General features: G+C 45.1%; 1 protein-coding gene across 2 annotated transcripts in view; it reads right to left on the bottom strand.

Moving 5' to 3' along the window:
- LOC124003444 (cytoplasmic phosphatidylinositol transfer protein 1-like) overlaps positions 1-26,432 on the bottom strand; it is a 93,476-nt gene that overhangs the window by 11,962 nt on the left and 55,082 nt on the right. For both annotated transcript variants that reach the window (XM_046311711.1, XM_046311712.1), the window contains exons 2-5: positions 9,145-9,293; positions 4,720-4,808; positions 4,044-4,051; positions 947-1,018 (exon numbers count right to left, since the gene is read on the bottom strand). In XM_046311711.1, coding sequence (XP_046167667.1) covers positions 947-1,018; positions 4,044-4,051; positions 4,720-4,808; positions 9,145-9,293 — 318 coding nt within the window. The remainder of the gene's footprint in view (positions 1-946; positions 1,019-4,043; positions 4,052-4,719; positions 4,809-9,144; positions 9,294-26,432) is intronic.

Below are 26,432 nucleotides of genomic sequence, written 5' to 3'. Positions count from 1 at the left end.
TATAACATCCCCTCCTTTACATTCAGTCTGATATAACATCCTCTCCTTTACAGTCAGTCTGATATAACATCCTCTCCTTTACATTCAGTCTGATATAATATCCTCTCCTTTACATTCAGTCTGATATAACATCCTCTCCTTTACAGTCAGTCTGATATAACATCCTCTCCTTTACATTCAGTCTGATATAACATCCTCTCCTTTACATTCAGTCTGATATAATATCCTCTCCTTTACATTCAGTCTGATATAACAACCTCTCTTTTTACATCTGCAGGACTTTCACTAACATTGTCTGGCCATGGAAGCCAGTCTCTCACACACACACCATGATAATGACCAGACAGGTTGATGCCCATCTTCTCTCTCTTACGACATTAAGAGAGAGTGGACTTTTCTAAGACCAAGACTGACAACTCCTCACACACACACACACACACACACACACACACACACACACACACACACACACACACACACACACACACACACACACACACACACACACACACACACACACACACACACACACACACACACACACACACACACACACACACACACACACACACACACACACACACCCTTCATCCTAACATATTATTATGCTAACACAGTAGTAGAACTATTATTCTGTAGAGAAACGAGTTTGTGAATTGGGAGAGAGAGAAGGCCAGAGTATAAATGAAATGGGCTCTTCAATTAGCAGAGCTGCACTTGGCTGACACTGAGGGGCCATAAGGCCCCTATTATGGAATTACTTTATCATACTGAAGGCCTCAGTGCACCACACACACACACACACACACACACACACACACACACACACACACACACACACACACACACACACACACACACACACACACACACACACACACACACACACACACACACACACACACACACACACACACACACACACACACACACGGTCTTTACTCACGTTGTCATTGCTGCCTTTGTTGTCCTCGTATTTCGTCTCTATGTGAATGGAGAACTTGGGCAAGAAAGAACACTGCAAAACAAAAACAGATGAGATGTATCAGGTGAGACATTTGAAAATGGTGGAAAAACAACCTCTTTCACCTGAAACGGGTGTTTAGTTTTATAATTGTTTATGTGTCATCGAGACATTTAGTCTCTAGACTTCTTGTACCAGTATCCCCACCAACTGATGTGTTTGGTGCTTTGTTCAGAAAGGGGAGATGAATGAATGGGAGTATGCTCTGTATGCATGTCCGTGTGTGTGTGTGGTCTGTGTGTGTCTGCGTCGTGTGTGTGTGCGCGCGTGCGTGCATGTACCCCTCCTATGACTCACACACAGCCTTTTATCGAGCCCGAAACTCTGTCACTGTCAAAGCCATGTCTCCCCCTCATCCCCCTTTCCTCCATCCGCTCCTCCTCTCTATATGAAGCCATATGACTCACTGTGGTGGCATTTATCACTTTCTGAGAATTTCTAAATGCCACAGCTCAAAGGCTTTAGAAGATTCAGACAGCATGTTACAGGGGGCACCGGCAGGTTTCCAAGACTGTCATCAATCTTGAACCCTTTGGCATAAAACACTGCTACAGTAATGTTTCGATAATGGCGTTGAGACTGATGCCGGTTGTAAAGAGTTATTGGAAACACTTGCTGTGAACTACCAGTGTATAAAGCATTATTTGTATTTGTATATATTATGGATCCCAAAGGCAGCAGCTACTCTCCCGGGGTCCGGCAAAATTATACAGTTATACAATTTAAAACAAAAACATTACAAATGCATTCATTACAGAACCTAAACCTAAAAAAGATATGGACATGTGAAAATACGTTACTTAAAGGTGAACTAGGCAGAAATCGCTCCACCATTTCCTGGTTGCTAAAATTCCAATAGTTAGCCTGAATTTGGTCAGGTCGCCCAAAAAGTGACACATTGCTGCTTTAAAAGCATTTAATACTAGATAAAAAGTATTTAAGAAAGTTCCAGAGAAAAGTATTTAAGACAGCTCCAGAGAAAAGTATACAGTTCCAGAGAAAAGTATAAGACAGCTCCAGAGAAAAGTATTTAAGACAGCTCCAGATAAAAGTATTTAAGACAGCTCCAGAGAAAAGTATTTAAGACAGCTCCAGAGAAAAGTATTTAAGACAGCTCCAGAGAAAAGTATAAGACAGCTCCAGAGAAAAGTATTTAAGACAGCTCCAGAGAAAAGTATTTAAGACAGCTCCAGAGAAAAGTATACAGTTCCAGAGAAAAGTATTTAAGACAGCTCCAGTGAAAAGTATTTTAGACAGCTCCAGAGAAAAGTATTTAAGACAGCTCCAGAGAAAAGTATTTAAGACAGCTCCAGAGAAAAGTATTTTAGACAGCTCCAGAGAAAAGTATTTAAGACAGCTCCAGAGAAAAGTATAAGACAGCTCCAGAGAAAAGTATTTAAGACAGCTCCAGAGAAAAGTATTTAAGACAGCTCCAGAGAAAAGTATACAGTTCCAGAGAAAAGTATTTAAGACAGCTCCAGTGAAAAGTATTTAAGACAGTTCCAGAGAAAAGTATTTAAGACAGTTCCAGAGAAAAGTATTTTAGACAGCTCCAGAGAAAAGTATTTAAGACAGCTCCAGAGGAAAGTATACAGTTCCAGAGAAAAGTATTTAAGACAGCTCCAGAGAAAAGTATTTAAGACAGCTCCAGAGGAAAGTATACAGTTCCAGAGAAAAGTATTTAAGACAGCTCCAGAGAAAAGTATTTAAGACAGCTCCAGAGAAAAGTATTTAAGACAGCTCCAGAGAAAAGTATTTAAGACAGCTCCAGAGAAAAGTATTTAAGACAGCTCCAGAGGAAAGTATACAGTTCCAGAGAAAAGTATTTAAGACAGCTCCAGAGAAAAGTATTTAAGACAGCTCCAGAGAAAAGTATTTAAGACAGCTCCAGAGAAAAGTATAAGACAGCTCCAGAGAAAAGTATTTTAGACAGCTCCAGAGGAAAGTATTTAAGACAGCTCCAGAGAAAAGTATTTAAGAAAGTTCCAGAGAAAAGTATAAGACAGCTCCAAAGAAAAGTATTTAAGAAAGTTCCAGAGAAAAGTATTTAAGACAGCTCCAAAGAAAAGTATTTTAGAGAGCTCCAAAGAAAAGTATTTAAGAAAGTTTCAGAGAAAAGTATTTAAGACAGCTCCAAAGAAAAGTATTTTAGACAGCTCCAAAGAAAAGTATTTAAGAAAGTTCCAGAGAAAAGTATTTAAGACAGCTCCAAAGAAAAGTATTTTAGACAGCTCCAGAGAAAAGTATTTAAGACAGCTCCAGAGAAAAGTATTTTAGACAGCTCCAGAGAAAAGTATTTAAGACAGCTCCAGAGAAAAGTATTTAAGACAGCTCCAGAGAAAAGTATTTAAGACAGCTCCAGAGAAAAGTATTTAAGAAAGTTCCAGAGAAAAGTATTTAAGACAGCTCCAGAGAAAAGTATACAGTTCCAGAGAAAAGTATAAGACAGCTCCAGAGAAAAGTATTTAAGAAAGCTCTGGCTATGGCAGCAAAGCAAATGGACATCATTTGACACCTCAAAGGCAGTTGAATCCTCAGGGCAGTAAAAATGTATGATGCTTCTCGTGTGTGAAACAAGGGAATGGATATGTCTTTATCTCTGGAGAGCGCATGCCTAGCTACAGACATACCAGCATGAAGAGAGCTGCCATTCAGAAGACACACGGAAATGCACAAGCGCGCACACACACTGACGCTAAGCTGTTGCTATGGATAGCCATACTAATGTCTCCATAGGGGGAAGCGTCATTCTAACAGAGCCACTTACATTTGATATAAATCCAAAATGACACAATAAATATGCACAAATAAACCGACACAACCCAAGCCTTCTATACACACATATCCCAAAACACTGACTCCTTATGTAACGTCTAACTAAAACAACCAGTGAAGCAGAAGAAAATGGTTCTTTCCATGTTGCTGCATTAAATGCATCCTGACACCCTGTACATTGTTGAACTGCGGTGGCTCTCTTCACAGCTCTGTGATCGATAAAGGAAATGGAAGAGGTACTTACGGTGTACTCTACAGAGGCAGGCCCAGGGGGACGCGTTCGGAGCAGAGGGGAGAAAACACACCACAGTTAGGGCTTCAATAACGCAACAACACAGAAGAAACAGAAACAGGTTAGGGTGTGATACAACGGGAAGGAGCACAACATGACACGAGAAACAACACAGCTCCCACATCCGGAATGTTGCTGTACATTTTCCATTGACTTTTGAAGAAGCATTTCTGGGAACTGATGCTGACTGAACTGATAGTCTTACATAAACAGACAGAAACGTTGCCAGAATGTTCTCGGAACGTTTTGTTTTGGTTAGCTATGTGCACTGTAGCATAACGTGACTCAGCTAGCGAGGCTAAACTATGAGCTGTGTCACAGTAACTAGATTAGGTTGAGGTTAGCCTGGTACTTTTCCGCTAGGGTTACGGTCGATACGTGGTCAGAGCTAATTTCTGACCGCACACAACCATCTGTGGTGCCTGGTATGAATGGATCCTGGTTCTACATTAACACATCGGTGAATGTGTGTGTGTGTGTGTGTGTGTGTGTGTGTGTGTGTGTGTGTGTGTGTGTGTGTGTGTGTGTGTGTGTGTGTGTGTGTGTGTGTGTGTGTGTGTGTGTGTGTGTGTGTGTGTGTGTGTGTGTGTGTGTGTGTGTGTGTGTGTGTGTGTGTGTGCGTGTTCACCTGTTATGGTATAAGGGTAGTAGTTCCAGGCCTTCTCTGTTACGTAGAAGATGTTGGGCACCACTGCTCGAGCCCAGCTGGGCAATTTACTGTAAAAAGAGAGAGGGTGAGAGAGAGGAGACAGAGAGAGAGAGAGAGAGAGAGAGAGAGAGAGAGAGAGAGAGAGAGAGAGAGAGAGAGAGAGAGAGAGAGAGAGAGTGAGAGATGGAGAGAGAGATGGAGAGAGAGAAAGAGAGAGAGATAGAGAGATGGAGAGAGAGAGACGGAGAGAGAGAAAGAAGAGATATGAAAAGGAAGAGAGGAGATGAAAGAGATACATCATGTCTGAGTAATTGGTCTGATTAATAATTTCTAAAGTTTGAGTCGTTTTCCTTCCTTCCTTCCTTCCTTCCTTCCTTCCTTCCTTCCTTCCTTCCTTCCTTCCTTCCTTCCTTCCTTCCTTCCTTCCGTCCTTCCTTCCGTCCTTCCGTCCTTCCTTCCATGTTTAAAAGCCCTGGCCATTGAAGGTGTTTAAAAAATAAACTTGAAAATGAAACAAAGAACATTGAAAAAGATAAGAGAGAGCAGCACTTAAAAGAGCCGTCTGTAGCCTCGCAACACGACCTCAATGGGTTTGTGTTTTTGATTACAACCGCAAGGTTTTGTTGGAGGGGTTGAGAGCTCTTCTACACACAGGTGCACCGAAACGGATACACACTAGCCTTGACAAAGAAAGCTGAAGGTACATTTACTCAAAGGCTCTAGTGAGTATAACAGTGCATATAAAGGTGTGCGTGTCTGCAGTGTAGCATAGAGATTGGTGTGTGTGTGTGCGTGCATGTAAGTCTCTAATATCTGATACAAGTTTTGATATTCAATTTTCTTTGATCACACATTGATAAAGAAGTAAGCTACATGACTGTGAACGCATGGTGACAGCTGATATACAAATAAACCGATACGCAAAAGAAACCCTGTGAAAATGTTGACAGGCCAACTTTTCACAGCCTATCCCCCAAAAAGCAAATGACAGACACTCCTCCATCTGCTCAACGTCTCTCATTCTTCTTTCAATCAATCCTTCATGCTCATCAACACATTGGTACGCATTGACACACTGTGGCACGCATTCACATACTGTGGTACGCATTGACACCCTGTGGCACGCATTGACACCCTGAGGCATGCATTGACACCCTGTGGCACGCATTGACACACTGTGGTACGCATTGACACACTGTGGTACGCATTGACACCCTGTGGCATGCATTGACATACTGTGGTACGCATTGACACCCTGTGGCACGCATTGACACCCTGCGGCATGCATTGACATACTGTGGTACGCATTGACACACTGTGGTACGCATTGACACCCTGTGGCATGCATTGACATACTGTGGTACGCATTGACACCCTGTGGCACGCATTGACACCCTGCGGCATGCATTGACACCCTGTGGCACGCATTGACACACTGTGGTACGCATTGACACACTGTGGTACGCATTGACACCCTGTGGCATGCATTGACATACTGTGGTACGCATTGACACCCTGTGGCACGCATTGACACCCTGCGGCATGCATTGACATACTGTGGTACGCATTGACACACTGTGGTACGCATTGACACCCTGTGGCATGCATTGACATACTGTGGTACGCATTGGCACACTGTGGTACGCATTGACACCCTGTGGCATGCATTGACATACTGTGGTATGCATTGACACACTGTGGTACGCATTGACACCCTGTGGTACGCATTGACACACTGTGGTACGCATTGACACACTGTGGTACGCATTGACATACTGTGGTACGCATTGACACACTGTGGTACGCATTGACACCCTGTGGCATGCATTGACATACTGTGGTACGCATTGACACACTGTGGTACGCATTGACACCCTGTGGTACGCATTGACACACTGTGGTACGCATTGACACCCTGTGGTACGCATTGACACACTGTGGTACGCATTGACACACTGTGGTACGCATTGACACACTGTGGTACGCATTGACACACTGTGGTACGCATTGACACACTGTGGTACGCATTGACACACTGTGGTACGCATTGACACATTTGTGATGAAATCTAGCTCTGTGGTACGCATTGACACCCTGTGGCATGCATTGACATACTGTGGTACGCATTGACACACTGTGGTACGCATTGACACCCTGTGGTACGCATTGACACACTGTGGTACGCATTGACACCCTGTGGTACGCATTGACACACTGTGGTACGCATTGACACACTGTGGTACGCATTGACACACTGTGGTACGCATTGACACACTGTGGTACGCATTGACACACTGTGGTACGCATTGACACACTGTGGTACGTATTGACACACTATAGGACTTCACACTGCACCCGCCAAGATCTGTAGGCGGTGGTAAGGTTTCTCCATCCCACACTTTTCACACCTCACAAATTCCTAAAGCAATAAAAGACTCTGGCAGAGAAACCATTCATCTTCGCTAAAGTTCTGAAAGTGTGGACTAGTATGTGTGTGTGTGGTGTTTGCGTGTCCGCAAAGTACTTTATTCCATCACAAAATAAACCATCCGAGTCGATGTGTCATGAAGACCCTTGAAATAATGAATTCCTAATGAATGTTTAAGTTAAGAGGTTATTCAAGCTATTCAGCACAAGAACAATAACCCAGCGAATCAGAAAGGTGATTGAGTGCTGGGGACCATGACACAATGCTCACTGACTTCAATTTCCTGCTTGCTTTGGAATATTACGGACAATGTATTTGTATTAAATAAATCCTATTTGTCCTGTTCTGTTGTGACGCATGATACATAACTGGCCCCAAACTAAATGTATTCTATTAGATTAACAATGTTCTTCTCATCTTCTCATTATTTTCATGACATTTATATTTTCACGACAGAAAGGCCTTGGTTTACAGGGAAGGTTGAGAAGAGCTGGCGGATTCACTGTGTCTTGGAGTAGTCTCCCCCTCTCCCTCCTTACATAAGGCACACACCAGGTTCACTAAACCTGATATGGATGTTTATGGAGAGGTTGTACTTGTAGTAGTCAGCTGGACACACACACACACACACACACACACACACACACACACACACACACACACACACACACACACACACACACACACACACACACACACACACACACACACACACACACACACACACACACACACACACACACACACACACACACACACACACACACGGCTGAGAGGCACCCATCTGCTGTGAAGATCTAGAGCAGCGAGAGTGTGTTTAAGAGGTGGTAGGGGCTTAGGTGACTGTAGCCGTGGTTGCACAACGAGTGGCGAGTTAACATATGCACAAAAACACAGTGTCCCTGCTGTTGCTCAACCTCACTATATAATTCCCTCATCGTCATACTGTGTCCTCTGATGAACTGTGTCCACATCTTCTCTTACAATAATGAATGGTGACAGTTTCCCTAATGGGAGTTGGGTAGTGACATTTGTTATTATATAGCCAGTCCTTATTCAAACAAAACATCATGTATTCCATGACAGATTCAAGTGGAAGGGACTGTGATAAGACCTGATCCAAGATATGTTGTTTTGAAGAGCCCGCAGCAGGTTTTTCTGATAATGTTAAAATATGTCTCCTTCTGAATATGCCTGTCTCTCTTTCCCTCTTTTGCTCTCTCTCTCTCTCTCTCTCTCTCTCTCTCTCTCTCTCTTGCACTCCCTCCTTCCCCTTCACTCTCTCCTCTGTGTCCCTCTGTTCCCCTCGGCTCTCTCTCTCTCCCTCTTGCACTCCATCCCTCCCATTCACTCTCTCCTCTGTTCCCCTCCTCCCCCCGGCTCTCTCTCTCCGTCTCTCTCTCTCTCTCTCTCTCTCTCTCTCTCTCTCTCTCTCTCTCTCTCTCTCTCTCTCAATGATTAGCGATACGGCAGGGCAGACCCTGCTGACTCAGCACCTTTAGGTCCCTGGCATCCCGATCGCTGACGCAAGCATTTGTGATGAAATCTAGCTCTCTCTGTCCCTCTCTCTCTAGATATTGCCGACTTAGGAAGTTTCTGTCCTTGGATGCTCAGAGATGCGCTGGGAGAGGTCACACACACACACCCATGGCTGAGAGCCAAGACGTGAGGGGGTGGAGTATTGTGTGTTGCACAGCTGTGAGGGCAAAGTAACTCGGGGCAACATGACAGCAGCAGTCTGCCATGCGAAGCGTCGAGTGTGTGGGGAATAACACTTTGCCTGCGTTCCAAAAGGCACCCTATTCCCTATATAGTGCACTAAACCTACAGATAATGTAAAAGTAGAAAAGTTAAATCTACAATCTGGGATTTTATATTCAGTAAAACAGCAGCCCAGCATCTTGTTTTGGTGTACAACCATTGGACAGGTCCCAGATTGTACCTTTAACATGGGTGGGTGATGGTCACTCACTCACCTGTTGAGATAGACACGTTTCTCTGTGAACTGGCCCTGACCGTGGGCGGGGTCCTCAAACGGTTCATTCTGGACCACCTCCACCCCCTCACCGCGGTCACTCTGCTCATGGCTGTGCTTGCTGATCATATACAGCTGGCCAATCCTGTACTGGAGAGAACAGAGGGAGACAAGACCGCAGGATGTTTAGGGTACGGCCGCAACATGAACACAGTCCTGTAACGGAGGAAACAGAGAGGTGGACCCAACCATGACTGTAACATGAACCCAAACATTAACAAGCACAGGAAGAACAGGGAGAACACATATGACTTCATGTACAGCACCTTCAGACAGCATTCACACCCCTTCACTTTTCCCACGTTTGGTTGTGTTGTAAAGTGGGATTAACGCTGATTTTAATTGTCTTTTGTTTTGTGTGTCAACGATCTACACAAAATACTGTGTAATAAGAATAAATAAACACGGATATATTTTGATTAGATAAGTATTCAACCCCCGAGTCAATACATGTGAGAATCACCTTTTTTCAGCGATACAGTTGTTTCTTGCTGAGTAAGTCTGTAGTTTTGTAAACCTGGATTGTACAATATTTGGCCATTATTTATTTTTTAAACAACAACATTCAAGCCATTTTCAAGTCGAGCCATATCTTTTTTAAGGCGATTTAAGTCAAAACTGTAACTAGGTCACTCATCAACATTCAACGTCGTCTTGGTGAGCAACTCCAGTGTATATTTGGCCTTGAGTTTTATGTTATTGTCCTGCTGAAAAGTGGATTTGTCTGGAGGGAACAGAGAGGGGGACCAGACCAGAGATGGGTTGGCCAGCAGTGGAAGCAAAAAGAGTTCAAACGACAACCACACAGCAATGCAAGAGTGAACCACAATCATCTCCTATGACACGTCAACACCAGATAAAGGACTTATTCTTTTGTATGAGCTTTATCTGTCACAACTGCTTTATTAAACAGTTGAGTTTGAGGTAGATTTCATTTCACCCTTCAGGATGTCACCACCAACACTTTGAAGTCACTGTTTTCAGGGCTCTTGCCCTTTCCTTTGAAGGCGACTAGAAAGAAAGACCACCAGGGAAGTGCTTCTGAGACTTCCTGACCAATCTATTGAGGCTTTAATCATTCAAGGTTAATCCACACAGACTGGCTTTTGACCAGAGTTAAGCTGCTGTCCCAGAGCAAGAGACAAAGGGTGGAAAGAGAAGAGGAGGTGGGAGGAGGAGGTAGGGAGAGAGAGAGAGAGCAGAGAGAGAGAGAGGGGAGAGATTGAAAGGACAGCCAGAGAGAGTGAGAGGGAGGGTGGGGCTGGGAAAAGAGTGGAAAGATACAGAGGGAAAGAGAGGGGGCAGAGAGAGGTTGGGAGAAGAGGGAATGCATTAGAAAGCCAGAGGGGAAAGATAAAGAGGGAGAGAGGATTGAGAAAAAGAGAGCTGGTAGAGTAAGAGAGAGAGGATGAATGAAGAACCAGGATAGGCAGAGAGAGAGAGGATGAATGTAGAACCAGGATAGGCAGAAAGAGAGGATCAATGTAGAACCAGGATAGGCAGAAAGAGAGGATCAATGTAGAACCAGGATAGGCAGAGAGAGAGGATCAATGTAGAACCAGGATCGGCAGAGAGAGAGAGGATCAATGTAGAACCAGGATCGGCAGAGAGAGAGAGGATCAATGTAGAACCAGGATAGGCAGAGAGAGAGGATCAATGTAGAACCAGGATAGGCAGAGAGAGAGGATCAATGTAGAACCAGGATCGGCAGAGAGAGAGGATCAATGTAGAACCAGGATAGAGAGAGAGGATCAATGTAGAACCAGGATAGGCAGAGAGAGAGGATCCAGGATAGGCAGAGAGAGAGGATCAATGTAGAACCAGGATCAATGTAGAACCAGGATAAGCAGAGAGAGATCAATGTAGAACCAGGATCGGCAGAGAGAGAGGATCAGAGAACCAGGATAAGCAGAGAGAGAGGATCAATGTAGAACCAGGATAGGCAGAGAGAGAGGATCAATGTAGAACCAGGATCGGCAGAGAGAGAGGATCAATGTAGAACCAGGATAAGCAGAGAGAGAGGATCAATGTAGAACCAGGATAGGCAGAGAGAGAATGAGAAATGGAGGGAAAGAGAGATAAGAGAACATTATTCAGGAGAGCAAGGGAAAAGTGAGGGAGAAGCTGGAGAGCGGTAGCACGAGAAAAAGAGGGGGAGAGGTAGAGGTCACGCTGCGATGATACTGAACGACGCTAATCCTCTTATCCCTGGCCAGCTGAGAACAAGTGAAGCCCTCTACTCATCCCCTGCTGAGTCACTCCTCTACCGCACCCCTCTCTCCACTCATCCTCTACGCATGACCTGCCGGGCTGCTGCAAAATAAAGCTTTGGAGAAGAGGAGAGGAGTGGGGGAAGAAGGGGAAATGGAAGAGGGGGAGGGGGTCCAGTGGAAGAGGGGGGGGGGGATTGATGTTTCTAACTTTTCCATCAGCCTTGGCTCTTAAGATGTTAAGTGACTTCAGGGGAAACTGTGGAGGATTGACCTCATGTTGACCCCCAAAGCCCAAAATGGTGTCAAGGATCTGCAAAGGTCCTCGAGTGTCACAGTTTTCAGGACACACACTGCCCAATAGGATTAATCTGAAAGTTTGTTACATTGAGGTGTAGAGGCCACTTTGTACAGCTCTTTAAACTACAACCACTTCCCACCCTCCATTCCGTGTCCTCCACAGTCAGCTGGTTGCTCCTGTAACCTTACAAAAAATGGAAACTGCATTTTTTGAGTGACTCACTCACTGAGTGACTCACTCATTCCTCACCAGCCGGAACCCAATGTCTTCCAGGGCTATGGAGAATGGGCTTGTGTCAGAAATGTATGCCTCAGCACAAAAGTGCACCCAGGAACCACCTACAGCAGCACATTTCTGCACATTGCAGCCCGAGACGCAATCAATTATTAAGACCGGTGTGCCCGCGTGGGCGAGACTTGTCACACAGACATGGCGGACGGGGCGGAAGGAGACACTGCAATGTCATCATCCAGGGCCAGGAGTGTCCCTTCGGGGGGTGGGAAGCAGTCCTTGCTGGATGTCTGACAGGAACAGAGAGAAACCTCGGAGAGGATGTCCTTCATCTGAATGAGTCGACCGACACACCCCTGCATCACATGGTGACATCATTTTGAATATTGAAGAGCTCCCGGAGTGTTTAAGTTACAGACGTACCGTTATGGCTTTGGCTCAATCCCCTCTTTCTGCCAATATAAAGTTTGCGCTTATTCCATAACACGGGGCTTGTGAAAGCGGTCTCTTTCTACACACGAGAAGATCCGGACAAGAAAACCATCACGAAATTGGCTGTAAAACTCAAACCGTGTGAGCTAAACTAATAGTAGTCACCACCATCGAAAGGAGAAGAGTCTCACGAACACCAATGTGTCTTGTTGTTCTGCTTTACGACGTAGACAAGCATCAGGGGAGTCCTCTGAAGGTAACCCAGTACCGGGCTGGAAAAATGGCAAGAAGTGAATAAGGGGTCAAATGTGCCACGAAAAACGTGACTAAACATGGATAAAGCATAAAATCTCAGAGTTCTTATATCTCTCAGATATAGGACAGACACTTCAACATCTTATTCCTTATGATTTATTTTTTGGATTGTCTGTTTTATACAAATGTGCTATATTCAATATGCTTCTATGGGCTATAGCAGTAAAGGCTCCAGGGGCCTTAAAATTAAAAATCAAATGGACAAATGATTCATTTAATGACCATCTTAAAACAATTCCATTTGTAGGCTTAGTACACTGCTCAAAAAAATAAAGGGAACACTTAAACAAGAAATCAAATCAAATCAAATTGTAGTTGTCACATACACATGGTTAGCAGATGTTAATGCGAGTGTAGCGAAATTCTTGTGCTTCTAGTTCCGACAATGCAGTAATAACCAACAAGTAATCTAACTAACAATTCCAAAACTACTGTCAGGATTTGGCCAGGGTTGTTCCGGTTTTTGGTCACTAGATGCCCCCATTGTGCTTTTTGACCTTTTGTTTTCCCTTGATCCCCATTATTATTTGCACCTGTGCCTCGTTTCCCCTGATTGTATTTAAACCCTTTTTTTTCCTCAGTTATTTGCTCTGTGTTTGTATGTTAGCACCCAGCCCTAGTATTCTGTGAACTATTGTTGATCCCGGTGGACTCTCTTGTGGAATTCTGTTTTTTGTTCTTGTTTATTTATTTTTGAGTATCTTTTGAGGCTTTTTATGCTATACCTACCACCTTGTGGATTTACCTTTTTTCCTGAAGGACTTCACTTTTTACTTCATTAAATACACCGTCTAAAGTACTGCTGTGTCTGCCTTATCTTCTGGGTTCTGCCGACTATTCGTGGCTCAGTTGGTTAAGTGACTGTTTCTCACTCCGGAGACCTGGGTTCGTAACCGGGTCCTGACAACTACTGTCTTATACACAGTGTAAGTGGATAAAGAACATGTACATAAAGATATATGAATGAGTGATGGTTCAGAGCAGCATAGGCAAGATACAGTAGATGATATCGAGTACAGTATATACATATGAGATGAGTATGTAAACAAAGTGGCATAGTTAAAGAGGCTAGTGATACATGTATTACATAAGGATGCAGTTGATGATATAGAGTACAGTATAAACGTATGCATATGAGATGAATAATGTAGGGTATATAACATTATATAAGGTAGCATTGTTTAAAGTGGCTAGTGATATATTTACATCATTTCCCATCAATTCCCATTATTAAAGTGGCTGGAGTTGAGTCAGTGTGAGTGTGTTGGCAGCAGCCACTCAATGTTAGTGGTGGCTGTTTAACAGTCTGATGGCCTTGAGATAGAAGCTGTTTTTCAGTCTCTCTGTCCCAGCTTTGATGCACCTGTACTGACCTTGCCTTCTGGATGATAGCGGGGTGAACAGGCAGTGGCTCGGGTGGTTGATGTCCTTGATGATCTTTATGGCCTTCCTGTAACATCGGGTGGTGTAGGTGTCCTGGAGGGCAGGTAGTTTGCCCCCGGTGATGCGTTGTGCAGACCTCACTACCCTCTGGAGAGCCTTACGGTTGTGGGCGGAGCAGTTGCCGTACCAGGCGGTGATACAGCCCGACAGGATGCTCTCGATTGTGCATCTGTAGAAGTTTGTGAGTGCTTTTGGTGACAAGCCAAATTTCTTCAGCCTCCTGAGGTTGAAGAGGCGTTGCTGCGCCTTCTTCACGATGCTGTCTGTGTGAGTGGACCAATTCAGTTTGTCTGTGATGTGTATGCCGAGGAACTTAATACTTGCTACCCTCTCCACTACTGTTCCATCGATGTGGATAGGGGGGTGTTCCCTCTGCTGTTTCCTGAAGTCCACAATCATCTCCTTAGTTTTGTTGACGTTGAGTGTGAGGCCTACAGGTTCTCCTCCCTGTAGGCCGTCTCGTCGTTGTTGGTAATCAAGCCTACCACTGTTGTGTCGTCTGCAAACTTGATGATTGAGTTGGAGGCGTGCGTGGCCACGCAGTCGTGGGTGAATAGGGAGTACAGGAGAGGGCTCAGAACGCACCCTTGTGGGGCCCCAGTGTTGAGGATCAGCGGGGTGGAGATGTTGTTGCCTACCCTCACCACCTGGGGGCGGCCCGTCAGGAAGTCCAGTACCCAGTTGCACAGGGCGGGGTCGAGACCCAGGGTCTCGAGCTTGATGACGAGCTTGGAGGGTACTATGGTGTTAAATGCCGAGCTGTAGTAGATGAACAGCATTCTCACATAGGTATTCCTCTTGTCCAGATGGGTTAGGGCAGTGTGCAGTGTGGTTGAGATTGCATCGTCTGTGGAACTATTTGGGCGGTATAGCAAATTGGAGTGGGTCTAGGGTGTCAGGTAGGGTGGAGGTGATTATGGTCCTTGACTAGTCTCTCAAAGCACTTCATGATGACGGAAGTGAGTGCTACGGGGCGGTAGTCGTTTAGCTCAGTTACCTTAGCTTTCTTGGGAACAGGAACAATGGTGGCCCTCTTGAAGCATGTGGGAACAGCAGACTGGTATAGGGATTGATTGAATATGTCCGTAAACACACCGGCCAGCTGGTCTGCGCATGCTCTGAGGGCGCGGCTGGGGATGGTGTCTGGGCCTGCAGCCTTGCGAGGGTTAACACGTTTAAATGTCTTCCTCACCTCGGCTGCAGTGAAGGAGAGTCCGCATGTTTTCGTTGCAGGCCGTGTCAGTGGCACTGTATTGTCCTCAAAGCGGGCAAAAAAGTTATTTAGTCTGCCTGGGAGCAAGACATCCTGGTCCGTGACTGGGCTGGATTTCTTCTTGTAGTACGTGATTGGCTGTAGACCCTGCCACATGCCTCTTGTGTCTGAGCCATTGAATTGAGATTCTACTTTGTCTCTGTACTGACGCTTAGCTTGTTTGATAGCCTTGCGGAGGGAATAGCTGCACTTTTTGTATTCGGTCATGTTACCAGTCACCTTGCCCTGATTAAAAGCAGTGGTTCGCGCTTTCAGTTTCACGCAAATGCTGCCATCAATCCACGGTTTCTGGTTAGGGAATGTTTTAATCGTTGCTATGGGAACGACATTATTCAACGCACGTTCTAATGAACTCGCACACCGAATCAGCGTATTCGTTAATATTGTTATCTGACGCAATACGAAACATATCCCAGTCCACGTGATGGAAGCAGTCTTGGAGTGTGGAGTCAGCTTGATCGGACCAGTGTTGGACAGACCTCAGCGTGGGAGCCTCTAGTTTTAGTTTCTGTCTGTAGGCAGGGATCAACAAAATGGAGTCATGGTCAGCTTTTCCGAAAGGAGGGCGGGGCAGGGCCTTATATGCGTCGTGGAAGTTAGAGTAACAATGATCCAAGGTTTTTCCACCCCTGGTTGCACAATCGATAACTCCAGGTCAATCACACTTCTGTGAAATCAAACTGTCCACTTAGGAAGCAACACTGATTGACAATAAATTTCACATGCTGTTGTGCAAATTTAATAGACAACAGGTGGAAATTATAGGCAATTAGCAAGACACCCCCAATAAAGGAGTGGTTCTGAAGGTGGTGACCACAGACCACTTCTCAGTTCCTATGCTTCCTGGCTGATGTTTTGGTCACTTTTGAATGCTGGCGGTGCTTTCACTCTAGTGGTAGCATGAGACTGAGTCTACAACCCACACAAGTGGCTCAGGTAGTGCAGCTCATCCAGGATGGCACATCAATGCGAGCTGTGGCAAGAAGGTTTGCTATGTCTGTAAGCGTAGTGTCCAGAGCATGGAGGCGCTACCAGGAGACAGGCCAGTACATAAGGAGATGTAGAGGAGGCCATAGGAGGGCAACAACCCAGCAGCAGAACCGCTACCTCCGCCTTTGTGCAAGGAGGAGCAGGAGGAGCACTGCCAGAGCCCTGCAAAATGACCTCCAGCAGGCCACAAATGTGCATGTGTCTGCTCAAACGGTCAGAAACAGACTCCATGAGGGTGGTATGAGGGCCCGATGTCCACAGGTGGGGGTTGTGCTTACAGCCCAACACCGTGCAGGACATTTGGCATTTGCCAGAGAACACCAAGATTGGCAAATTCGCCACTGGCGCCCTGTGCTCTTCACAGATGAAAGCAGGTTCACACTGAGCACATGTGACAGATGTGACAGAGTCTGGAGACGCCGTGGAGAACGTTCTGCTGCCTGCAACACCCTCCAGCATGACCGGTTTGGCGTTGGTTCAGTCATGGTGTGGGGTGGCATTTCTTTGGGGGGCACAACACCCTCCAGCATGACCGGTTTGGCGGTGGGTCAGTCAAGGTGTGGGGTGGCATTTCTTTGGGGGGCCGCACAGCCCTCCATGTGCTCGCCAGAGGTAGCCTGACTGCCATTAGGTACCGAGATGAGATCCTCAGACCCCTTGTGAGACCATATGCTGGTGCGGTTAGCCCTGGGTTCCTCCCAATGCAAGACAATGCTAGACCTCATGTGGCTGGAGTGTGTCAGCAGTTCCTGCAAGAGGAAGGCATTGATGCTATGGACTGGCCCGTCCGTTCCCCAGACCTGAATCCAATTGAGCACATCTGGGACATCATGTCTCGCTCCATCCACCAGCGCCACGTTGCACCACAGACTGTCCCGGGGTTGGCAGATGCTTTAGTCCAGGTCTAGGAGGAGATCCCTCAGGAGACCATCCGCCACCTCATCAGGAGCATGCCCAGGCGTTGTAGGGAGGTCATACAGGCACGTGGAGGCCACACACACTGCTGAGCCTCATTTTTACTTGTTTTAAGGACATTACATCAAAGTTTGATCAGCCTGTAGTGTGGTTTTCCATTTTAATTTTGAGTGTGACTCTAAATCCAGACCTCCATGGGTTGATAAATTTGATTTCCATTGATAATTTTTGTGCGATTTTGTTGTCGGCACATTCAACTCTGTAAAGAAAAAAACATTTAATAAGAATATTTAATTAATTCAGATCTAGGATGTGTTATTTTAGTGTTCCCTTTATTTTTTTGAGCAGTGTATAATATACTGCAATCTATGGGGCATTAAGTGTGGTCTCTCTCTCTCTCTCTCTCTCTCTCTCTCTCTCTCTCTCTCTCTCTCTCTCTCTCTCTCTCTCTCCTGCTCGTTGAACATCTCATTCCAAAATCATGGGCATTAAAATGGAGTTAGTCCCCCCCTTTGATGCTATAACAGTCTCTACTCTTTCGGGAAGGCTTTCCACTAGATTTTGGAACATTGCTGCGGGGACTTGCTTCCAATCAGCCACAAGAGGATTAGTCACGCCGGGCACTGATGTTGGGCGATTAGGCCTGACTCGCACTCGGCGTTCCAATTCATCCCAAAGGTGTCCGATGGGGTTGAGGTCAGGGCTCTGTACAGGCCAGTCAAGTTCATCTACACCAATCTTGACAAACATTTTCTGTATGCACAGACCATTATTCCTCCTCCACCAAGCTTTACAGTTGGCACTATGCATTGGTCAGGCAGCGTTCCCATTGCCAGATGGTGAAGCATGATTCATCACTCCAGAGAAGGGGTTTCCACTGCTCTAGCCAACGCTTGGCATTGCACATGGTGATCTTAGGCTTGTGTGCGGCTGCTTGGCCATGGAAATCCATTTCATGAAGTGGTTAGAGGGACAACAGAGCCCTGAGAACCAGCCCATCAGTGACCCGATGATCATTAGCAAGTTGGGTACTACCTACACATGTCCAGAGTGCATAAGAGGAGATTACCGTGACCCAACGGTCACGTGGAATTTGACTGCAGTCATGACTGCCGGTGTGACGGTAATAAGGTCACCGCAACAGTCCTAGTGATGACAGAGAGTCACAAAGGGTCTGAAAACTAATTTGTCGTGTTTTGGAAATGACACATACTCTTTCATTCACTTCCTCATAATCTTTTTTGATGAAGGGCAGCAGTTTCTAAATATAGAGAGAGTGAGCATACAGTATCTGTATTGGTTGAATAAGCCATTGTCCACGTTCTCATTTGAAACAGTGATGAGGGGCAGGGGATCAATGTTGCACCAGAGGAGGCTGCTGGGAGAGATACAGTAGGACAGTCTGGAAGGGAATAGATGGAAAGGTGTCAAAAACATAAAACACGTGGCTTCCATATGTTTGAGACCGTTCTTGCGATATCTCCGCCCACCAGCCACCACTGGTTGGAATGATTAACTGAGAAAAGCAGTGGTGTTCGCGGCTAGTTGGAACTGTTTGCAGGACAAATAACATTTGGCGTTGATCATTTGAATATCATCATTCTGTCTGTCAATAAAAATGGAGCGCTTCAATAGTCTACTTCATCTGCGTTAAAACATATGCTTCTTGATCAAACCAACCTCATCTAGTATGCATCCCAAATGGCACCCTATTCCCTATAGTGTACCCAATGGGTCATGGTCACAGGTAGTGCACTATATAGGGAATAGGTTGTCATTTGGAATGCAACCCTAGTTTCTGTGGCATCTGTGCAGTCTTAGGAGATGTAAACAATAAAGATGAATCAAAGCTTCAATAAGCAGAAGAGCCCCAACCAGCAACCCTGCTTATGCAATTTGCCTGATGACAATGCAACTGAGAGCACTGGGCCCATTAGTCTCTGTCACTGAACAACAACTTTATCAATATGACTACAGATTAGAACGCAGCTGCTCGGTCAATACCATGGATTCAAAAGCAACCAGCTGGGCAATATCTCTAGGCCTAGACCATACCTCGGTATGGACAGTGTGTTAGTAGAGGTCAGGTTATGTTTTTTTTTTAAAATATTTTTTTATATTATTTTTTATTTTTTATAAATATCAAATCAATACATAAAGCACATGAGGGAACACAAGCATACATAGATTACAAACAATAGACAATCGAGCTAGGGGGTACAATATCACATTACAATTACACAAGGACCTTAAGGGACATGCATATACTTACAATTCTAACAGCTTTTTTGTTAATAGAGCATTTAACCATCTTAAAATACAGTTCAATTTATTTTTGTAGGGTACGAAAATGTGGTTTTCTGTTTGTAAATTTACATTTGTGTATATGAAATTTGGCCAAAATAATAATGAAATTAATTACATAAAAATGATTCCGCTTATTTCTATTGTATGTAAAGAATCCAACAGTACATCTCTCCACAATAGTGTCAAATGTATTAAATTATGAACATACTGATGTCTTGCCACAGTTTTCTTACATGCATACAATGCCAAAAAAGATGCAACACTGTTTCTGGGTGGTCATCACAAAAGGAGCAATTTGAGTTGATGTTTTCCTTAAACTTCTTCATATAGTGGTTGGCATGATAATATTTATGAATAATTTGAAAGGAAACGTCCTTAATTTTGTTAACAAGTAGGTATGTGTGTGGCAACATCCAAACTTTTTTCCAACAGATATTATCAATAAATCCATTCCAATAAGGCATGACATAAGGTATAGATAGAACATCCTGCTGAAACAAGGATTGTAATCGCTCTGTTGTTGAATGGACCAAAAGAGAAACAAATGTTTCCTACTGATGAGTCAACAGGGTCAATAGAAGGTAGGCTCTGAGGGTCAGGTCTTGACATGTTCCTGAATAACAGAGCAACACCTGAGGGAATGGCATCTAAAACAATTGCGAAATCTTTAGGTGTTACAGGGACCTTGTAAAGTGATAAGAATTCTTTATAACTGAGTAAAAGACCCTCTGCATTTACCAGTTGGCTCACCAATAGGATATTATTTCGGAACCAATATTCTAAAAACAGAGAGGTATTTTTATACAATATATCCCGATTATTCCATATATAATATATGTGTGGAAGGTCAGGTTATGTTCAGGGTGACCCGAATAGGAACAACTATGGGATCGGGTTATGGAGTACAGTATGACGTTAGCCATCGGGCTAAGGGCTAACCAGAAGTGTTCCTGACAACTTGACCAGGAAAAACTGTGGCCTATACTACTTCTCAGACAACCACAGTCCGAGTGGACAGAGAAGATATGAATAAACAAAAGCGGCATTAAAGCCTCAACAATCGATGGTGGCTAGTGTCCGACTTCCCCTGGTGATGATGTACGGTCGATGCGGCACGCATCGCCAAGGAAGCGAAAGGGATGCGATTTATGGTTAGCCCGGAGGCAGACGGAATGGTGCGTATATATATCACTGTGCAAGCCCCTCCATCCGTCCTTCCCTTCGCCTCGTTCGGAGAGAGGGAAATGAGAGGCTGAGGGCGGTAAAAGAGGGACGGAATTCTACCCAAAGATTATTTCCACTCGTTATTCTATTTGGACGTTGCTCATCAAACACACTGGCCTCCAGGTCTAATGCGTCTTCACAAATAGACGTGCTAAAAGCGCTAGCGGCTTGTTTTTAATTGGGTGTAGAAACCGACGCTTGGCCTAGAGCCAAACTCGGCTTCTTGCCCGTTTCTGAACATCTAGTTGTTTTAATGAAAAAATAAATAAACACCGACTGAGATTCATATTGGGGCTCAAGATGAAAGGGTGACATTGTGCACCAATATGTTTAAACGACACAACAGCTGTAAGGCACATTTGTGATGCATCTAGAATAGCCTACACAAGAAGGCAATAAAGAGTTGTTCGTGTCATTGTTGACATAGCAAATAATGTTGCAAAAGATGGCATCATACAGTTAATGAATACCAATGAATATGTATCTGTCTGTGTGTGTACATTGCCAAAAGTCACGGAAAGCACTGGAAGACTAGCCTAGACTTTTCCTAGACTACAAAGTAGGCGATCAGTGAACCTTCTCGCCTCTAACCCAATTATCCTCACGCTACCTACACCTCTAGTCTGCGCCCCTCTGGTTCATGCTAACGCTAATAGCTACGCTAATTGTGCTGTTCCACCTTCTGAACCATACATTAGTGTCGACCCCCGAGGAGCTCCATAGCAACCACGGGAAGAATCCATTACCGCGACTGCTACGCCCTGGCAGGTAGCAAAAAAGACACGCTCCCAACCAGAGAATGGCTTCGACAAAATAGAGAGTCAAAAGAAATATCTCCCCTGCCCCAAAGGCAGACAGTTCATATGAATTAGCTCCTTATTCATTTCTGTTTTCCCATTTCTCAAGTTTTCTCATCTCCATTAAGGCTTGAATGGGTGTCTGTTCGCAAGAGGGAGAGCAGGTAGAGAGAGAGAGAGAATATGAGAGTGTAGGAGTTTCCAGGTGCAGCATACATTCCAAAAGGTAGGCATCAGAACCAGTTCAATCCTTGTGTTCTCTTTCAGAGTAGTCTAACACTGCCAAGAGATAATCTACAAACAATGTACGGCTCCTTTTATTCTCTATGGGCCTCTTACACCCCCCTCCAATAGACAACAATGAGCACTGCTGTAGCTCAGTTGGTAGAGCATGGCGCTTGTAACGCCAGGGTAGTGGGTTCAATCCCGGGGACCACCCATGCGTAGAATGTATGCACACATGACTGTAAGTCGCTTTGGATAAAAGCGTCTGCTAAATGGCATATATATATATATATATTTATATATATATATATATATATATATTTGATGGATTAGCAACGCCATAATGGGAGACACCATAAGAGGGGGAGATAGGCTACATGTTTAGATCAGATTGCCTGTAATAGCCTACCTCCATTGAAAAAAAGAAGGCATGGTGAGAATATAGCCGGCTCAGGGAAGATAACCCTAACCTGATAAGAGATCTGTTCTCAGCTCCCACTGCAGAGGGAGAGGCAGTGGCAGAGCACACACATCTATACACTCTCACAGGTTGGAACAACACACACATGTACCCCCCCAACACACACCCTCCCCTTCCATACACACAGTATAGATCATGCTGATCCAGAGATCAACACACCATTGAACCGGCGTGGCTTGCATCAAATACCCATTATTCTCTGTGGAGAATGCCTGGCTAGGATTACACTGATAGTCCCTTTACGACATGCTATACCGTAACCCCCCCCTTCCTCCTCCCACCTCCCTCTTCCAGATACTGCTGTCTCAGCTATGGCCCCATCACTCCCTAGCAGCCTCATTCACTCAGATGGGCAATATATTCCATACACTTCCCCATTGATGTGCACAAAATCAATTGTGCAGCGCGCAGGGGGTACTGCTCTCTCAAGATACGATTATCCCTGTGTTCTTCTGAGTCAATAGGTGCAGGGGGCTCAATTAGTGTGTATGTGTGTAAATCAGGGTATCATCAGTGTGATAACATGTCGGTAGGGTGGGGGCTCTGAGCCAGATGAAGGCTTGATTAAGTTTGCGAGGAAGGGAGTGAATGAGAGAGAGAGAAAGAAGTACAGCATTTCCCTTTTCTCATGTACTCAACATAGCTGCACTGAGAGTCGTTCTCCATGGTTTCTCTGCCCACACATCCCATGAGCCTCAGCACAGACACAATGACCGGACCAGATTAGGGCCTGAGCCAGCAGTTCATGTAACACTACCACCACTGGGCTGCCTGCTCTCCTCTCAAAGAAAGAGAGATAGAGAGGAGGGGGGGATGGATACAGAGGGAGAGAGGAGAGAGAGAATGAGTGAGGAAATACAGAGGAGAGGGAGAGAGAGATGATAATTGGTCTATGATGAATGCAAATACAGAGAAACCAATATTAATTATTAAAATGGGGTTTTGAATATGCCTTTGGTCTCCGTTTCGGAAGCCAAAGCAGCCATTAGCATACAACATAACGAGTCACTTTTATCCAAAGCCACTCACAGTTAGCATATCCAATGGAACATAATGGCACACATGAGAATCGAACCCACAACTCTGGTGTTGCAAGAGTACAACCACCCCAAATGAACTTCCTGTGTATACAACCCACTTAGTCGGCCACTCCGACTCTATAGCTCTTTTTCATGGTCCTTCGAGCCGGATAGGAACAGCAAGCAAACCACCTGAATCACACACATCACGGTAGCACCCATGTTTGAAAAGAGCATTTAGCATGTATTATACCTGTAGTTCTCTTCATATGGATTTACAGTCTACCCGGCTCTGAAGTCTGCCTCAACAGATGTTTCACAGAAGATGGATTGACATCATTATACATCAGTGTCACTGAACTCCACTACCCATAATTCATCCCTCTGGCTCAGCAGGCCAATAGTGTCCTTTCCAGACATGCTTAAGGTTCTTTGACATGGCTATTTATATGGGTTAACCCACCAGATGGACGGACGCACGCACGCACGCACACACGCACACACACAGTTTCTGACACCAGTACATGCACTTTGCTCAGGCCTTACTCACAGTCCATGAAATTGACTATAGCTGATACCCCCAGGAAGATGGAGTATAGAAGTGGAGTGGGACCAGGCTGTGGCCTTGTCTGGGCTGGAGTGAGACAAACAGGGCCGAACTTGTCTACCTGCTGCCCAGGATCCGGCCCGGGCCTAAGCCCTGACACTTTCCACACCCTTAATTTGCCTAAATCTGATTAAGTGGCAAGCATCCCAGCTGAATCTCACGCCCAGAACACATATCACCACCGTAATCACTATTCATCGTCACAGCGTTGACTATTCGTCATCATACGTGCGCCCAGGGGACGCCAGCGGCTGAGGCCGTCCTGAGTCAGTGGAGAGGGGCATTCTTGGATGGATGACTTCCTGTGAAGAAGGCCGTGGTCATTCTAATGGGATGATGGAACAGGGGGAAGAGATGGAGGGATAGAATTATGTAGTTAAGTGAGAGAGAGAGGGCAAAACAAAGATTGTAAAAACTCCATCCCATCCTCCATTCATCAAACCAACATAGCCTCCACTTAGCCATAAACCTATTGCTGCATTAGATAAGCACCCTGTGAAGGGAGATTACTACGTACGTGAATGACAGGAGGGAAGGTGAGGATACATCCAGGCAGCCCATCACGGGATACGTTTCAAATGGAACCCTATTCCCATTATAGTGCACTACTTTTGACTAGAACCAGGCCCATAGAGATCTGGTCAAAAGTAGTGCACTACATAGTGAATAGGGGCTATTTGGTACGCACCCTCTACAGATAGGCATCAGAAGCATATTTCTCAGCAGTGGCTGTCATGTCGACATTGAGGAGAAGGTCACAGTGAGCGTATATGAATTGCAAATTCACGCCCACAGCTGTTGAGGCCGGTGTGTTGGGCGCACAGGAGCAGTGTGAAGAGCAATCTGAAACATGGCGCTGCACTGCGGGAGAGGCCCTGACATATGCACTCAGACTATTCTCTTTCTCTTGGATGTGTGTGTGTGTGTGTGTGTGTGTGTGTGTGTGTGTGTGTGTGTGTGTGTGTGTGTGTGTGTGTGTGTGTGTGTGTGTGTGTGTGTGTGTGTGTGTGTGTGTGTGTGTGTGTGTGTGTGTGTGTGTGTGTGTGTGTGTGTGTGTGTGTGTATGTGTGTCAGAAAGTGTCTTCCTCTAATGGTCTTGTTCATTCATTGTTTAACACACACTCTTTCGTTCTGCCTCAGAACACACACGTCCACATGGCAATTGTCACAACAATGTCTAAATCAATACCTCAGTGTGGTTTTACCTCAGTGCTTTGGATTTGAATCAGTCAATTACCCCTAATGCACCTCTCTGACAGGTTCAACCTCCACCATTCCTCTCTTTGTACTTTTGTCCTCACATTTATTCACGGTTTACTGATATTACAGAACCATTTCATGAAGAGCAAATGCATACTTTCCATTCCTTTCTTTTGAAACTGTCAGGCCCTGTAAATCTTAAGAGCCATATTAAAAGAATCTGCCTAATGTCAAAGCTGAATAGACGTCTCAACATCCAATTATGCTTTGTGTTCGTGAGCTCACATCCTCATAAAAGCCTTAACATTACCCTTTTAAAAAGGGCAGACAGACAGGAAAGGACAGGGGGACACATTTTGTTGTAACACCGTCACGCGAAACTTAATTACACACACCGCTACACAAGTTGACACACCCAGGGAAGGAACGAGAATTAGGAGGAGGGGTGTCAAAATTATTCATAACCTCTCGAAAGATTACAAGACGTGAAAAGAGGGGCCTAATTTTGTGCTGGGTTGAAGTTTAACAACACAGGAGGAGAGTGAGGGAAGCAGGAGAAAGAAGGAGAGCTGAGCCCAGAGCACATTAAAGGAAGAAATAGAACTGGGGATGGAGGGAAGCAGGAGAAAGAAGGAGAGCTGAGCCCAGAGCACATTAAAGGAAGAAATATAACTGGGGATGGAGGGAAGCAGGAGAAGTTATGTTTGCTTGGAGTGCAACAGTGGAGGTGTATAGACAGCAATAAAAAGCCCATCACTCTTAGCGTGGGAGAAAGGGAGAGAGAAACTTGGGTGGAGGGCCGGAAGGGGAGAGGGAACCAAATTGAAACCGAGTACAGGGAGAACAAGAGAGGGATGAGGAGAATGAGAGTGAGTGAGAGAGAGACAGAGTTCTAGAACAAAAGAGAGAAAGAACAAGAGAGTAATGGACTGGGGATGGGAGCTGGCCCTGGGACTGTAAATCCCCAGAAACCTGAGAGGAGGTAAACAAAGCATTAGCCGGCCCTGCTCTCCTCACCTCGCCTCCCATTGTGGCATCCATCCATTACACGCAGCAGGAGGATGAGGCAGTAACTGTACAGTACCACCAACAGCAAAGTAACACCAACTGCAAAGTAACACCACCTGCACAGTAACACCAACTGGACCAATAACTGCACTGTACCACTAACTGCACAGTAATATTAACTGTAATGTATTATAACACTAACTGCACTGTACCACCAATTGTACCACTAAGTGTACTGTACCACTAACTGC

This window comes from Oncorhynchus gorbuscha, linkage group LG18 (genome assembly GCF_021184085.1).
Source record: "Oncorhynchus gorbuscha isolate QuinsamMale2020 ecotype Even-year linkage group LG18, OgorEven_v1.0, whole genome shotgun sequence".
Lineage (NCBI taxonomy): Eukaryota > Metazoa > Chordata > Actinopteri > Salmoniformes > Salmonidae > Oncorhynchus > Oncorhynchus gorbuscha.
This window is presented reverse-complemented; position numbering and strand designations above follow the sequence as displayed.